Source organism: Athene cunicularia, assembly GCF_003259725.1.
Source record: "Athene cunicularia isolate RWA chromosome 13 unlocalized genomic scaffold, athCun1 chr13_part1, whole genome shotgun sequence".
NCBI classification, from domain to species: domain Eukaryota; kingdom Metazoa; phylum Chordata; class Aves; order Strigiformes; family Strigidae; genus Athene; species Athene cunicularia.
The window spans coordinates 3,345,314-3,361,412 of NW_020799117.1; the positions used below are offsets into that span (position 1 = coordinate 3,345,314).

At 40.3% G+C, this 16,099-nt stretch overlaps 1 protein-coding gene across 2 annotated transcripts; it reads right to left on the reverse strand.

The window, feature by feature from the left end:
- Positions 1 to 1,954: 1,954 nt before the first annotated feature.
- Positions 1,955 to 15,593, reverse strand: SAR1B (secretion associated Ras related GTPase 1B). 2 transcript variants are annotated; one of them, XM_026858616.1, is made up of 8 exons: positions 15,569 to 15,593; positions 11,488 to 11,561; positions 7,759 to 7,878; positions 6,933 to 6,998; positions 6,261 to 6,364; positions 5,972 to 6,103; positions 4,696 to 4,828; positions 1,955 to 2,607 (listed from the first exon to the last, which is right to left on the reverse strand). In XM_026858616.1, the coding sequence occupies exons 2-7, from the start codon at positions 11,543 to 11,545 to the stop codon at positions 4,712 to 4,714; spliced, it is 597 nt and encodes a 198-aa protein (XP_026714417.1). In that variant the 5' UTR covers positions 11,546 to 11,561; positions 15,569 to 15,593; the 3' UTR covers positions 1,955 to 2,607; positions 4,696 to 4,711. The 2 variants fall into 2 exon arrangements, with proteins under 2 accessions (XP_026714417.1, XP_026714416.1); XM_026858615.1 differs by having other exon boundaries at positions 1,955 to 4,828.
- Between the last annotated feature and the right edge of the window lie 506 nt (positions 15,594 to 16,099).

Below are 16,099 nucleotides of genomic sequence, written 5' to 3' on the forward strand. Positions count from 1 at the left end.
CTCTTCTTAATTCAGGCAGTGACCAAGTACGACCCAGTCCCTCCAGATGTCACCTTTGTCACTGGATAAGGAAGGACAAAAGCAGCCTTCTGCCTCCTAAGGACGTTGAGGCAGCGTTAGCAAGTAGAAAGCTTCGAGATCCTGAAATGAAAGGCATCAGAGGCTCTGAAGTATTACTATAAAATTTCTTACTGTGGTGGGACACATGCTGTAAGGAATGGGGTCATAAGAACAACAAGGGATATTTTTTTGTAATGATTCACAGAATTGTCTAGGTTGGAAAAGACCTTAAAGATCATCCAGTCCAACCATCATTAACCCAACTACACCATATCCATCACTGATCACCAACCAACCAAATTCCTAATTCTAGTTCAAAAGCAGCCAATTAAGAAATAATTTGTACAATGTAAACTGAGGAGAACATATACTTAGGATAGTTCTCTATCACAGTAGGTGAACAGGCTGTCCTGGGGGCTGCGCAGACTCGGTTCGATCAGCACCTACACTCAGTGGCACAGTCCCACCGACAGCACCAGGCCCCGAGGGAAGCAGCATTTGCCTGTGAGATTGGATCCTTCCATCTCATTTTAAAATTGCAACAAAGGAAACGTCATTTTTTTCCATGCTCAGAGGCTTCCGAGTAGAGGATCTGCTTCCATGCGCACATGAACTGAAACCCTAGCAGAGAAGAGACTGAATTATTATTATACCAAGCTGAAAAAACCCAAACTCACTACAGGCCACGTACTAAGCACACTTTTTTTCCCCCTGATTTTGATAATTTGATAAGAACCACCTGTTTAAAACTCATTTTCTTCAAATCCCAAGTTAGAATTTTATTTTCTAGTCCCAATACTTAAGTTTCAAGCATGGGGTTGGATAACATAACAAACATCAGATGAAGAACATGTTTAAAAACACTTCCACCTTTAGCTTTTCTTCTGCAGTTTATTATATAAATGATGCTTTTAAACATTTAGAGCACTGACATTTCAAAACAGAAAATGTTTAGTTCCACACTAAGATACTAGTGCAAATAGTTGTTTATCTAAGTGCAAATAAGTTACATGTCCCCACTGACAGCCAGGGGATTTGGCTGTTTTTAATGTAACTCCTAAATCTATAACTAACAATTACATTACCTACACTAAATCCGAGCACGTTGTAGTCAATAGAAATATTGGACTTTGGTTGGTAACAACCAAATACTCTAACAGTACAAACGGAAGAACAATTTGACATCAAGCAGACCTGTGAATTCGCTGGGACTGGAGACCACCACCACCAATTTCCTGACCTTAGTTATCAATAATTGGATGCCAAACGTTCTATTTGATATTCAATTCCAATTGTTAAAATACAGCCAGGCTCACAGGCATGCAGGTATTGCATTCCAGTGAATGACACAGGTCATCTTTGGCACATCATAGACAGTACAGGAACACAGAATACAGAAATATTAATGAAATAATTTTGATCCTGCAAGAGAATGAGAAAGGTCAAAGATCCTTCCCATCTCCAATGGCAGGAATTGTTGAAAAATTAAACCAGGACTGAAATATAGCAATACCTCTCAGTTACACAGTACATACTAAACCCTAAGTTTAATTAAATCCAAGCAAAATAAATCTTATTCAACCCACAGATGCTAGTGTGCAGGGGGGTCACTGCAGTGAAATACAGGCCACTTTGTCAGAAGTGGTTATAAGTATTAGAAATCTGTATTAGCTTATCTTAAAGAACTGTTGCGATGTAAAAACAAAGTGAGACACTTCATAAATAACATCTTTATTAATGAGTTTTCTTTTTCACATTCTTTAAAGTGATGTTTAATTGAAATCTGCATAGTCAAGTGCAAAAAAAAAAAAATTCATAAAAGTCAGACCCAAATATGAATGTTGCTTTTTTTTGGTTTTGGTTTTTTTTGTTTTTTTTTTTTTTTTTAAAGTTCAGTAAGCTGGTCACAATCGTGGGAACAAGCAACCTCCAGAAATAAATGACCAGGGAGACGTGGAGGGGGCGGGGATGGAAACCACTAGAAAAAAAACCACCCTCCCATCAGTCTATTAATGAAGTCTTCACACAAAGACACACAACACCCATTCACATTCATGTGCACAAACAGAACGTAAACTACAGAAGATACTTCCTCTACTGAATGAAATGAAACAGAGCAAGATTGTTTGTGTATTTAACCGAGTGTTGATCAGCTATTCCCACAACGGGAACCATTACAATACCCAGGTAGATAACAAGATCCAGATTTCTTCATGCCCTTATTACAACCACATTTAAACTAGCATCCTATGGTAGGAAACACGAAATCTGAGTATTTCTGTAAAACTAAGAATTGCTCTTAACACACACTTTTAAAGCAGTATCACCTCCCTTCTTTTTTAAATCCTTAATACTATCATCCCTTTCCTTAGTGCTAATGTTATTCACAGTTGGTTGGAAGAGCAGGTGAAGAGGAGCTCTCCGTGCCCACGCGATGGCTCAGCCTGTGGAAGTGGTCTGCAGCAGAACATCTCCACCTCCAGCTTCATTTCCATGAGCGCAGGCAACACAGTCCCCAGTCTCCACCAGCAACACCACAGTGTGGCTCTGCAAGTAGTATTTTTAATATTTACATCATCTACTGATTTAACTGTTGTTCTCTGCATTAGAACCATCATCAGAAAAAACAGAGAGGAAGAGAGGCATGTCCCCTATGTAACAGCTGTAGGTAAAGACTCCCACATTGTCCACACGCTGGCGAGAGGCCATTTCTTACCTCCAGGTTTTGATTTGTGCAACAGAGACGCCACTCTGCAGCCGAGAACTAGTTTAAATGCAGAATTCTCTTATGTTGGTCATTTAGAAAAGCTATCTGGTATCATCCCTCTGAACTTCACCGTTCACAAACTAGGCTTAGCACTTTGCATATGGATTGTGCAGTAATAAACGTGGAGTTACAATTAGTTCGGTTCCAAATTACTCATCTTATTCAGATGCACAAACTAGGACTGTGGGGAACTGATCACCAATACAAGTTCAGATCCAGGCAAGGAATAAGTCTCATTTATTTGCTGATTCTATATGCTTTAAATCTGAGATTCAAGCCCAGTAGGTCAAGAGAGAAAAGTTATTTAGTAAATCAGACTGGTCAGAAATATATTTGCTGCCACCGATATTGGAAACACAAGCCCTAAATTATTTTGGAAGAGACCTACAACAGTGAGTAAAAGGGATTACAGTAAAAACACTTATAGCAGTTTGTACTTGCACAAGGGGAAAACAAACTACACAGCGAAACTTAAACCCATCACGGTGAAATAATGACTCCAGGGCTGAAACCCTACCCTCATTCGACAGTAAAACATCCCCAGCACATGGAAGCACCAACCACAGCTCAGCCAGCATCAACAAGATGTTGACAGACATAGAAGTGCTTCAGTGTCCTTTCTTCGAAAATAACCTCCCATCCCCTTCGGGGAACTCATGCACTCAAAGAGGGGGGAAAACCAGTCAGAAGTCTGGAAACAAGGACTGCACGTAACCAAATTTTACCCAGAAATAAGCCACCTGTGCAGCCAGCAGCTGCCACACTAGCTAGGTTTCAGGGCAAAACCACAGAACAATCCATCCTGTCCCAGTTCAAAACACCAAAAATAAGACTGGTCAAATGGGTGTGGGATTATAAATTTTCACAAGCAGCAGCAGCAACATTTTTTTTCTCCCCCCACCCCCCCTCAACAATTTCACAGGCATATCTTCTGGTAGACCCCAAATCTAATTAAATTAGAAATAAAACCTTTAGTTCAATGGTATTCTCTATTTCCTGTATTTCTTGTGTCACCTCAGGGGTTTAATCCAAGAGACCAGTAGAATAAGACCACTTTTGACATTAGTTCAAGGTTTACATTGGCACAGCTGATTCACATTGTTCGTACTTTTTAAAGGTGGTGGTTATAAGGGCATTGGATTAGATTTTTCTTTTACTAAAGCAAAATCCTAAAATAAATGCAATTTGGTAGTCTGAAAAAAACCACCTTACTCTAACATACAATGAAACTACTTTGTGGCCTTCTGTGTTTCAGGAATATATCCCACATATTCAGATCATCAGGCAGCCTCGCTAGATAAGACACGTTAAAATGAAACATTTTCCATTAAAGTTGCCGAAAACTGGATTTAAATTTATTGCATGACGTTGCATAAGAAAGTATATTATTGAAAACCGTAAGGCATCATGCAATTATCCATCAGCTAATTATTTATTATTCCTTGAAAGATGGTTATATACTCTTCAAGTTATAAAACCAGTTTCAAAAAAGTACATAAAAAAATTTAACATAAGCATTAAATATTTTTTTTTTTTTTTTTTCACATGTTCATAGTTTTTAGCTGTTAAAAAGTGCATTCAAACATACTGTACTGGAAAGTTGCTCAGACCAAAAACGGTGCCGGAGACTCATTAAATTAAAAGCTGCAAGAGAATGTTGCATGGTATTAGAAAGCTCACAGGTTGTGGTAAACTTATGAACTTGCTTGAAATAATTTTTCAATCCTCACACTTACAGTTTAGCGTACATGATATAATTAGCTAAAAATGTGTATTTTTAGAACTAAACAGTCAAATGAATTCAAGTTACATACACTGAGTGATCAAATAAGGAGCAGACTTAGTATTTGACATGGGACAGAACGTACTGATGTGATTTTGGCATTAATCAATGTACTGTGCCATCCAGCGGAAGCCTTCTCCGTAGCCTTGTCTCTTCAGCACGCTGCACATAAACACTTCCAGCGGCCTGGCGTTCAACTCTTTCAAAGGTATACTGCCCTGCAGAGACACAAGGATGCCAAGGTACAGTAGCGTTACAAAAATACTGCTATTTTATGTGGACGTTTGTTTTTATGGAACGCTGTTATTTAACTTGTGTTGGATACTAGAAATTTTAGAAAAGAAATTAATCTAAACCATGTACATGTTACTAGGATAAGGGTCACTTGAGAAATACATGAAGTATATTTTCACGTGCATCTACATTTGGAGAGGGTGAAGTATGTGAAACAGACTGTACACAGAGAATCTGAGAGCTTATACTTGGTTTTCAGTCGCAGTTCCCTGCTCTGTTTCCAACAGCTTTCCAACCAGATAAAAAGTGTTTGCAACCAGCTGTAGGACTGACCGCAGCAAGAGTGTGAGTTGCTTGTTTGCCAAGATCAGCACAGTGTGACAAAGCTCAACTGGAGAGTCACAGTGGTATTCACACTTCATAGACCATGTGCAGTCTTGTAAAAACCAGGGCAAGATACAAAAAACCCCAACAACCCCCTCAAAAAAAAGAGAGTTCAGTAGTAACTGTTTATAACCCATTACAACTATTCTAAAACTAACCTGTGCAATTCTTTCACACAGAAAACAAGGTGGTAAAGATTTACTCCCGCTCACCTAAACTCTGACTGGTGCAGAACTTGAAGGGAAGAATCTATGTGGGAATAAGCAAAGAGGAATTTCCAAGACCAGGTGCCCTCCTCAGCTGGTCACCTAACAGGAGCTGGGACAGCAGCCACATGGAACAGCTGTCAGCTGCAGAGGTGTCTTTCCATGGGCAAATGACAACAGAGCAACTTGTTTCTAATGCCCTGTATCCAAATGTCTCCTACAAGCAGTACACTATTTACTTTAAATTAAGAAGGGTTGAAGTATCACAAAGATCCATGATAGAAATATGCCTACAGATGTCAGTAGGACTTCCTCCCCACCCCACCTACAATCTCAAGACTTCTACAATGGTGTAAATCTATTTCTAAGCTTTAGGTGAACGTGTTAAGTAACAAATTGTGCTAAGTCTGCACTTTTAATGAGAGAAGTCACTTACTGAAATACTTTACCCAGCCTTCTCTTATGTTTCTCACCAGAACTATAGCCTCTGAAAACTTGATCATAGTTTTTAAAAAAAGAAGGAAAAAGGAGCATTACCTTTCCTGTTGTCTGGCCGTATAGACCAAACATCTCTCGTAACCGCTCTTCACTAATGGCTTCAGGTCTGTCAATCTTGTTACCAAGAATTAGGATAGGCACATTAGCAATAGTTTCATCTGTCATTAGTGACTACAAAGGAAAGGAAAAAGGAGGAGAGATTAATTTAGAATACAAAACGTCAGATTTCTACTACCCATGTGCAGGTGGCAGCAGAGTTCTCTTGGATACTGGGAGTTTGAGCTTATTTCTTCAAAGTTAAAACTTTCAAAAACTTATTTAAACTTACATCAAGTTCTTCTTTTGATTCAAGCAATCTTTCTTGGTCTGCACAGTCCACCAAGAACACAATGCCATTGATTGCAGGCAGATAGTTTTTCCACACTCTGCGTGCTACAGGGAAAATACGAATTAAAACCAGAAGGAAATCATCCCAAAGATCAAAATAAATGTCTATCAGTAATTAAGAAGGAACAGGGTTGTAGGGTTTTTTTTAAGTCTTATCTTATGTTGCCAGTCTTCAGGATGCAATTTCAAGTTTTGCTCCATTATTTCAAGCCTTGTAAAAGTATCATTCCCTTTACTGTTATTATCACTCTATCCCCCACACACACTGATGTACTGAAATTTTATATGTTTCCCCAAGAATTATGTCAAAAAAAGTAAGTTTCAAGCATAAAGCTTAATGGTAGATGTAAGCAGTTCCAAGTACAGAATCCTCTTCAAAATACAGATATCAGTCAAAATTTCTGCTCTACCACAGCTCTTGCCAAATTGTATTTGGGATTTGTGATAAGTGGTAGAGATGGACAAAAGAGCAGAGAATGGTTTTTTATGCTGTCCATAGTGTGGGAAGTCCATTGTCAATCTCCGCAGCACGGTCCTATTTCTGATCTGAAACAAAACGGACTGTAGACAACTCTAACTCAATTCACTGAAGTGAGTCAATGTATTCTCTTACCTTGAGCATGTCCACCCAGATCGAAGGTAGTGAAAGTCATGCCAGCAATCGTCAGCTCTTCTGAAGCTGGAAATACACACAGTTATATTCTCTGTGAAGATTATGCAGCGCACTGGAACAGTCTAACCTTCCAGCATGTAGATTTTACTTCCCCTCTCGTTTCTTTTCAGTATTTTGTTATTCAAGAAGCATATCAGAGTAATACATTTTCTCTCAAAAATCAATGACCCGTTTGTTTAACAACAAAGTGTTATTAACCATTAAAACACACGTGAAATAACAATGCTAAGAATAGCGGAGAATATTTGTACATTATTTATCCCTACACATTATACAAACAACAGTTGGCTCTGGCATCTGGTTTGCCACAAAGATGGTATTTCATGTACAATACTGTTCAAGGTTTCCTCTCTTCACATCCTGTCCCAATTTCTCACCTCCTTACTGGGACTTCACCAGTCCACATTTTTAACCCGTGTTAAACTTCTCCTATGAGGCTACCAGAATAACAAAAAAAAAAAAAAAAAAAAAAAAAAAAAAATCAGAACAGTGGACATAAATGCTAATCTGCCCTGTAGTCCCACAGCTTCTGTGATCTAGGCTCTCAGGTCCATCAACCTGCTTATTACTTGCTTCTGAATTTTAAACATAGCACACTGAACTATTCTATGCCTTTTTTTTCATATTACTTGAACTATCTACAGATTGGAATCCTAGAAATTCCTTTGTATCTCCCCAATTACACTGTTGGTCTTATGATGTATAATCAGTTTTCCTGCGACACTTGAAATACTTTCTGGCTATGGAACCAGCGATAACAACTTACTGGGGTGTAACGTGGGGACGTGTTGTCCCAGTCTGTCATCTTTGAGCATGTGTAGCAGTGTAGTTTTGCCAGCATTGTCCAGTCCAAGGAACACTAGTTTGCCCGATTTCTTATACAGTCCTAGAACAAAGAAGGACCTAGTGAATGATCAGTTAAATCAGTGGGAGTTCGTTTCTAGCACTAGAGATGATTTTGCTCACAGGAACAAAGTGTTATGGTACAAAATACAGATGAGCCAAGTTCCACCACACACTTTATCAATGCCCTTTATCCACGCTCTCCTACTCGTACAAACTACAGTGACACTTGCTCATGTGCCTGCTGTGCTGTGTGTACCACGTGCAGCTTACGGGATGCTTAGTGGGATGGGGAGAGGCAGACAATTGATGTAAACGTGTCACTCATGTAAATGCATTTACGTTACCTTAGAAAACCACAGCAGAACAGGACTAAATTTTGCCAGTAGCTTACTCGACCCCAGCAAAAGGAGGACAGCTTTGCTCAGAGGTGGTGGAGAGAGGGGAGCGTGAGGGTACAGCTCTAACAGTGGGCTCTAAAATACCGACCATCCTGGAGCTGAACAGAGGGTGTTTTGGTCAGCTACCTCCAATCATGACAAAAAACTTGTTAGAGGCAAAAAGGAAGGTCAGATCTCAATCAGTGTATTACAGAGAAATTGGTTTCAACATCAATAGTCATCGTTAGTGTATATATATATATATATATATATATATATATATATATGAATTCTTTTATGTTGGTTCATATATTATTTTGATAAAAATTAACATTCACCCACACCCCCAGCTAAACTGGATGTACATATCCTGAATGGCATCGTCAGGACAATTCTGACACACTTGCTGTCATGTGATAATGCTTTCATAACAGCAATAAGAAAATTTATTTTCACTGATTGTCATCTTTATAAAAATGCCTTTTCCTCTTTCTTTTCTCCTCTACTTGTAACCCCAGTAAATGCAACAGTTGCTGTGAAGGAAAGGAAGAACGTTTAAAACATTAACACCCATTTTTTCTGAAGTTTGTGATTATCAAAGGGCAATTCTCTTATAACTTGCCAACACTACGCCCTATGCCAGGATTATTTTTCACTGCTTCAAACTGACTGACATGCAAAGTAAAACATTTTTAAGACAAAATAAATTTTTTAAAATCATGATCTATAGAGAAGAGTCTCCTAACTTTGCTTTTTTTTTTTTAAGCAGAAAAATCTTCCCTTTTTCCCTCTTCAGAAGGACTGTGGCTGGTTACTACGCACTGCACATCTCCTTAGGCACCACTACTGACCCCACAGCCTTCACAAGTGCTGGAGGGCAGAACACTTACAACAGAGAAAAAAAAGAAAAAAAAAAAATATATACACACACACACACACACTGAAATTACACTGCTTCCAAAGCAAAACTGAGCTACAATCCTAACAGAATTCTCTCTTTCTGTGTAAAAAGAATTGCAAAATGCAGCCAAATATTGCAGTGTGGGAGGTTTTTACATCACCAGGATCTTTTACTATATAATGTCATAGTATTATGGTACTTTGCAATATGCTGAAGAAAAGTTTATTTGCCACCACTGCGATGATACAAAAACATTTTGTGAAGATTTACTGTTAAAGCTCAACCATTCCAGGGCTGCAGTCCCTACTCTTAACTGCTCCTTCTCCAGCACAACCAGCACCCACAAACCACACAGCACCATCCTGTGCCGTGCCTCAGGGCTGCAGGTGAGAGGCGGGTGGTGTCCAAAGGGTCTGGGTCTCCCCGAGTGAGGTGGGTAGTGGACAGAGCGAGCCCATAACATCAGTTTTTGGAGCCCTCATTTTTCCTTCTTAATCTGTTATCCTCACGCAGGTTTTATCTGTGGGATTTTAAGCAATGCTGTTGCACAGGGGGCTGCTCCCACAGCCCCACCGATTCCTCAGCACTACAGGGGTATACGTGCCTCGGCCTGGCTGACCTTTACACCACTGCTGTTTGCTCACCTCTCCCTCTGCCTTTAAGCTAATCTCTGGGATCGCATTCCAGTGGGACATGTTTTGTAACTTGCAGGAATGAATACTGTTTCATTTCCCTCAGCTTATTTCATGAATGATCTTTATTACTACAGGTACTGTACAGTGTCTTCACAGTTCTTTCAAATACAACAACTCTTACTTCCTAAACTCACCTTCTCACATGTCCAAATATATACTGAACTACCCAGTAGAGGAGAAAGTATTAATATTTACAGGGAAAGAAGGAGTAGGCAAACATTTTTATACATTAACTCATGCTACAGGAGAAACTCCAGTTCACACTTACCTTACGAGTTAAGCAACACTCTACTAAACCACAGTAAAACAATATTTCTGTCACTCTCAGCCTGGACATCCAGGAGCCTTTGCTCCCAAATCAGGTGCCACTGCTTTCTCAGAAACATTTTGCATTTTTAAGTGACTTTCATAGAAACACAAGATCAGCAATATTTCAGCTATTAATTACACTAAGATCAGAGATTCTTTGTGCATTTTAAAAGTGTATGTATGCAAAGATGTACTTGATAAAGTGATGGTATCAGCCTGCTGACAGGACAGCACAGGGAACTGCGGGGATTTTCCCCAAAGGTTCTAACTGGCCTTTTTCAACTGTAAATGTAAATGAAAATTAAATGAGAAAGCATTTCTTCTAGAATAAGAGGGATATATTGGAAGTAATTCTCCTTTCTACTTCAGTCTCCAGCATCTTTCACCAGAATTAGACTTTGCATGCACAGGAATGGGAAAGCGGGCTAGCATGCAGTAATCACTGCTTGGCTAAGTAAGAGGAGATAAGAAAGATTAGTCAACTTAGTTAAAATTTCACTGGCTAATATTTCGATAGTAGGCCAAGAGTCTAACATTCAGCGAAAAAGTTTAAACTTTCAACTGATAAAAGGCAGGTGGCACAGCTTGCCATGATTCCTTAATCTCAAATGCCTTTTATCCACTTCAATAAAAATCCTTCGGACTTGTAAACTGCGCCTTTTACCCAAGTGATCTGCCAACTTCAGTTCCTTTTTTTTAGTATCCTAACATTCCTTTTCCTCCTGGTTGGTTGAGGTTTTTTCTCCCCCTTGGTTGTTTGTTGGTTTTTTTTCCTCCTCCTGTTTTGCACAAGCTAGTATTTCACCTTGGATGGCAGACTTTTGGCCAGGCAACACTTTCCTGAGGCTCTTCAGCAGATGCCAGTGAAGTTTCACACTGATTTCAGTGTCAGGAGTCACAGAATAATGTGCTGATGAACACAAGCAAGGGCTTCAATATGCAGCACCAATTTTTTGTAGACAGTCCCTCATATTTGGATTCTCATGCGATACCCTCAGTGCAAGAGATCTGAACTAAAATAACTGAGTTGAGTTCTTTACAGCAGCGAAAAATCAGGAGAAAAATCCATAAGTCAGCTGAATGACACCAGCTTAAATGTAGGTATGATTAGAAAAATCAAACCTATTATGTTGATAAAAGAAAATGTAATTTTTTCAAGAGGTTAAGGATTAATGTAAGATTGAGTCAAGAGCACACTCTGGAAATACTCAGTATTGATTAGTGAAACCTTTGTTTAAGTGTACCTGAATATACACCAAAATAAATACTATTATTTAACCAGCGGCTATGTTTGAAGATAACAGAGGGGAACAGATACTTTATACAAGAAAAGCAGAAAGAAAAAAACCCAAACAGTAAAAACTTACCTAAAAACTGTAATACGCTACTGAAACCACTGTAAATCCAATCAAATATGAAGGACATATCTGAATCTTATAGTCTGAAATAAACAGAAAATATAATGCATTTAAGAACAGCACATCAAGCATTGTAAGACATTTATAGGTAACAAAAGTAATTCCAAGTCCTGTGTGAAAAATAAAAACCAATTTCACTTTGGTAATCTGTCTCATGGAGCAATTAAGTGATCCCACAACGCATTAAAAAATTAGTGGAGAAATGAAAACCGAATCCAGACCTTGTGATTCCACAGCAAAGACCTTTTCCTCCTCTTGAAAAATGCTACATGGACAAAAGTCTTTGCAAGAAGTAAAAATAATTTTCTTAAGTACGGTTTGATGGAGGTGTGTGATGTTCCACTGAGGATTTCAAATAAGATCTTCACATAGACTTTTCAACTGGGAAAATAAGTGACCCATTTGAGAGGGCAACAGAGGGATGTCAGCGCTCCAGCCACCCTCGGGAGCTGCTGGGGTTTGAAGCAGAGGCAGTAAGAGTCAAAGAAGTTTTGTGAAGTTGAATCCAGAGAAGTTTGATACCAAAGAAATCCCTATTGTCTGCACAGAATCTGTCTGCTTGGGTTGTAATGGGAAACAACCATTAGCATAAAGCACTGGAATTGCCATTCAAGGACTGTGACCTCCTGTACTCTCCAGCACAGGCTGCCACGATTTAAACCTTAAATGCAAAAATTATGTCTAAAAAAAAAAAAGGGACTCTAGAACACCATGTTTCCCACCAAATTCCTTCAGCTTAGATTCAAGAAGAGGTTGAGCTGAAAACAGCCAGGATGACTACAACCAACACTCTAGTTGTGCCATACAACTGTCAGCCAACTTCAGCTGACCATCACAGGCAGGACACCCCTTGCCACTCCACAGATACCCCTTCTTTGTGGTATGGTTGAAAAAATATAAAGGCTGCTATGCTCACCCCTGGGAAAGAAGCAAGTGGTCAGGATGAATTGCACAAGACCAACGAAGTCAACTGTTCCTGCCCCAGAAAAAAACCCCTCTGCCACCAAAGGCAGGGCTGCTTCCAAGCAAGTGGCCACAGCGGAGGTGTCGGGGGAGTTTTGGCACACTTTGGGTGCCCAGGAGGACAGGCAGCACTGAGGAGGAACCACGCTACTGCCAAAGGGATGTTTTGGGGCGCAAGAAGAATAAAGCCATCCCCAGGTTCACTGCACAGCCACGCGCAATTAATTTCTTAGCTTTCACCTTAGTTTCCTCATTATCTAAAGCGAGGATAATCACACTGAAATCACCAGTTTGACAAGTGAATTAGTATCTGGAGTGAAAACCTCTTGAAAGACTAAAAGGCAGCACCCTCAGAAGCATTTAGCCAGCTAATTTCTACTGGAGCACACAACCCCTGCTAACATCAGGGGAGGGGGATTCCAACTATCCCTGAGAGAGTGGACCTCACTGCCAAGTGCAGAGGCACCCACGCTGCTGCAGGCTGTCTTGCCCCACTCGATGCTGTGGTGGTGCCTTGGGAGGGGTCACAAGATGACTTTAGGACAGCTCTGACCCTGGAGCACAGCACACCGGTCAAAACATAGGTCAGAACCAGACCAAAATCCAGGCATCTGTCATAGCAATTACACTTGTTACAATGAACAGCATCTTCACCACACAACAACAGGTAGACAGGCTAATATGAAAAGAAGTGGAAATAATATTTTACTAAGATAATATGGAAAGAGGATAAAAGAATATTTTAACAAAGATAATACAGAAACAGGAGACAAGAATATTTTGTTTGCTTGCACTGGAACAAAATCTGTTTGGATGACAAAGCACTCGAGTCTTGGTTTCTCCATGACTAACCCTGAAAACCCTTACCCACATCCTACATTACTCTGAGCAACTGATCAGCTGCAACAAGCACAAGAATACAAATACACTTGTCAATGCATAAACACCCAGTTACACAACGTCATGACTGAAACTGTCCCTTGCATGGCTAAAAAGCAAAGGTCAAGAATAAGCAAACACGGCAGAAGGTACACGTCAGCAGATTTATTTATTGCTTGAGCAAAATACCAATCGAGAAAAGCCTCTACGGGGCTTACAAAAACGATCGACTCAAATAACCTGCAAATCAGGGCAATCAGTGTGATGTAAGAGAAGTGCTCAGATTACTGAGGTGAGAATAACTTCACAGTCTTGAGTTGTATTAACCTTTTCCATCTATTAAACTTATGGATAAAACAACAAATCTTCATGCACTGCAGAAAAGACTTTAAGGGGCAAGATTCACATGAATAAAGTGAGAACAGGATTACTCTGCAAGCCCTTTAATCATCTGAAGTGGCATTAATATAGGTTAAATTCCTATCACCACAATAAAAGCAGTGTTAGAGCTATCCAAATACACCCAGAGCAGCCTCTGTATCAGCTTGGCAGTGCCTGAAGAAAAATACTTTTAAAATGGGGAAAAAATGGGCAGCTAATTGTAAAGGCACACTGGTAATATTTGAATAGAGATGTTAAATCTACTCTTATCACACTGGAAAAGTAGGTACATAATTCACAGCAGTCAAATCAAAGCACTAAAAAAAACCCATAGTGGCTCTGCACTGCTATCAAGAACTGTTAGACTGCTGAACATGTCCAAGTCACAGAGCTACACCAAGCTGAGGCTGTTCAATACACACAAACTCTCAGGCTCACGTTAAAAATACCATAAAAGCAGAACAATGAAAACTCTGTCTATTGCTGTTTAGAAACCACAATGAAGACAAAAATAAAAATACTACTTAAAGGTTATTTCAAGGGTTCCCTTGAAAATAACTAGTTGCAAGCACACATAAGCTTTTAATGAAAAATTGTACCAGACAACACAATCTTGTGATACCAACTACTTTTACAGACATCACCAAATTAGTTGTGCCTCCTTAACAAAAAGGGAAAAGTCATTTTTCTAGTATCACATCAACAGCAGGCGGCTATCACTTCAAAATGTCTCCAACAATCCTGGCTAACATAATTTCATCATCAAAATATCATTCAGTGACTCCTGTGGAGCCCCGTAAGCCACTCCATGGACTAAGGAGATGGGTTTGCATACTGGAGACCACTTCTGACCATAGGGATGCAGAATTCCCGGCAAGTGCCTTTGGTAACATCTTGAGCCAGCCTCCTGAAGGGAACATCGCTGGCAGCAAGGATTGCCAAGCAAACTCACTCACACTCGCTTCTTTTATATTCTGAAAAACAGGCAATTTTTTCCCCTACTCTCAACCTGCATTTTTCTAGATAAAAATTCATCATTTCACTTCTGAACTTGTAAGAATAGCGCTTACTTCCACACTCTGTGAAACTTTAGATAAGAGATGATATCAGGCTTTTAAAGACAGTTTTAAATCCCTCTATGGAATTATTAGGAAACAGAAACCAGTGACACAAGCTGAACAGCTCTTGCAGTAACTGGAAACACACTGTGCCGTGCCTGGGTGGATACTATCAACCAGAGCACCGAAAAAACCCTCCGTCCAACCCAACCACACCAACCCTGCACCGCAGCCACGGTTAAGTCTGAAAACACAACTCGCAAGTGAGTGAGAGCTTAAAGTCTACTGTTAAGGGTGTATCTGCAGTTTTTCAAGTAGGATCTAAACGTGATCACTTGAAGCTATGGTTTCACATATGATCATTTTCATGCTGTAAAATGTTACCACAGACAACAAAAAACAAAATCCCTCAGAAACTCAGTGAATAAACCGGTATCTGCCTTCTAGAGTGCAGTTTATTCTATGATATGAAACTGCTCTTTGATACACTATTTCAAAAGTTGAAGAAAAGGACAGAGTTTGAAAATGAGGTAACAGCATAGATTTTCTTTGGATATTTTAAGCATTGTTTTTTTTAACAGCAAGTCCTCTTTCAGATTTTGAATGAGTAACCACCATAGTGGTCCATCACTAATTGGGTTGAAACCCAGGAAGATTACGCATTGAACAGCAGACAGCTTAAATTTAGTTCTATCACATTTTTTACTCCGAGACAGCCTATCTGAATTTAATAAAGACCTTAAGCACACCTGAAACAGCAAACAGCTTATCTGTGAAGGCAGCACCGACACGCACGCTGGTTCCTAAGGGCAGCGGCTCAGCTGCCACCTGGCTCACAACAACCAGCTGTCAGAGCACGGGCTCAGCAGAGGGCCTACTGCTCCAATTGATTTACCTATAAAAAAAATAAATCTTAAAAGTCGTAACTTCCGAAGAAATAATGCTACTTATAAAAGACGCTGACAGATGGGTACAGTGTGACAGATGGGTGCACAAGGCAGCTGTGGAGCACCTGTGGGTGACGGGGCAATGTTTACAACCCTCTGGCCAGCACCCCCGAGCCCCGGGGAGGCAGAGCCAAGCCTGCAGCGGAACGACAGAGCGCGCACCAAGGGTTCACGTCCCGGTCACCGAGCGGCGGCACACGGGCCGGTACCCCCAGCCCCAGAGTCCCACTGACCCTCGAGGGCTCTCCCTGGGGCAAGTGAGGCGAGGGAAGGAAAAGGGCCCCCAGCCCCACCCCGCAGCGCGCTGCCCACGGGCCCACGCAGGCCGCGGCC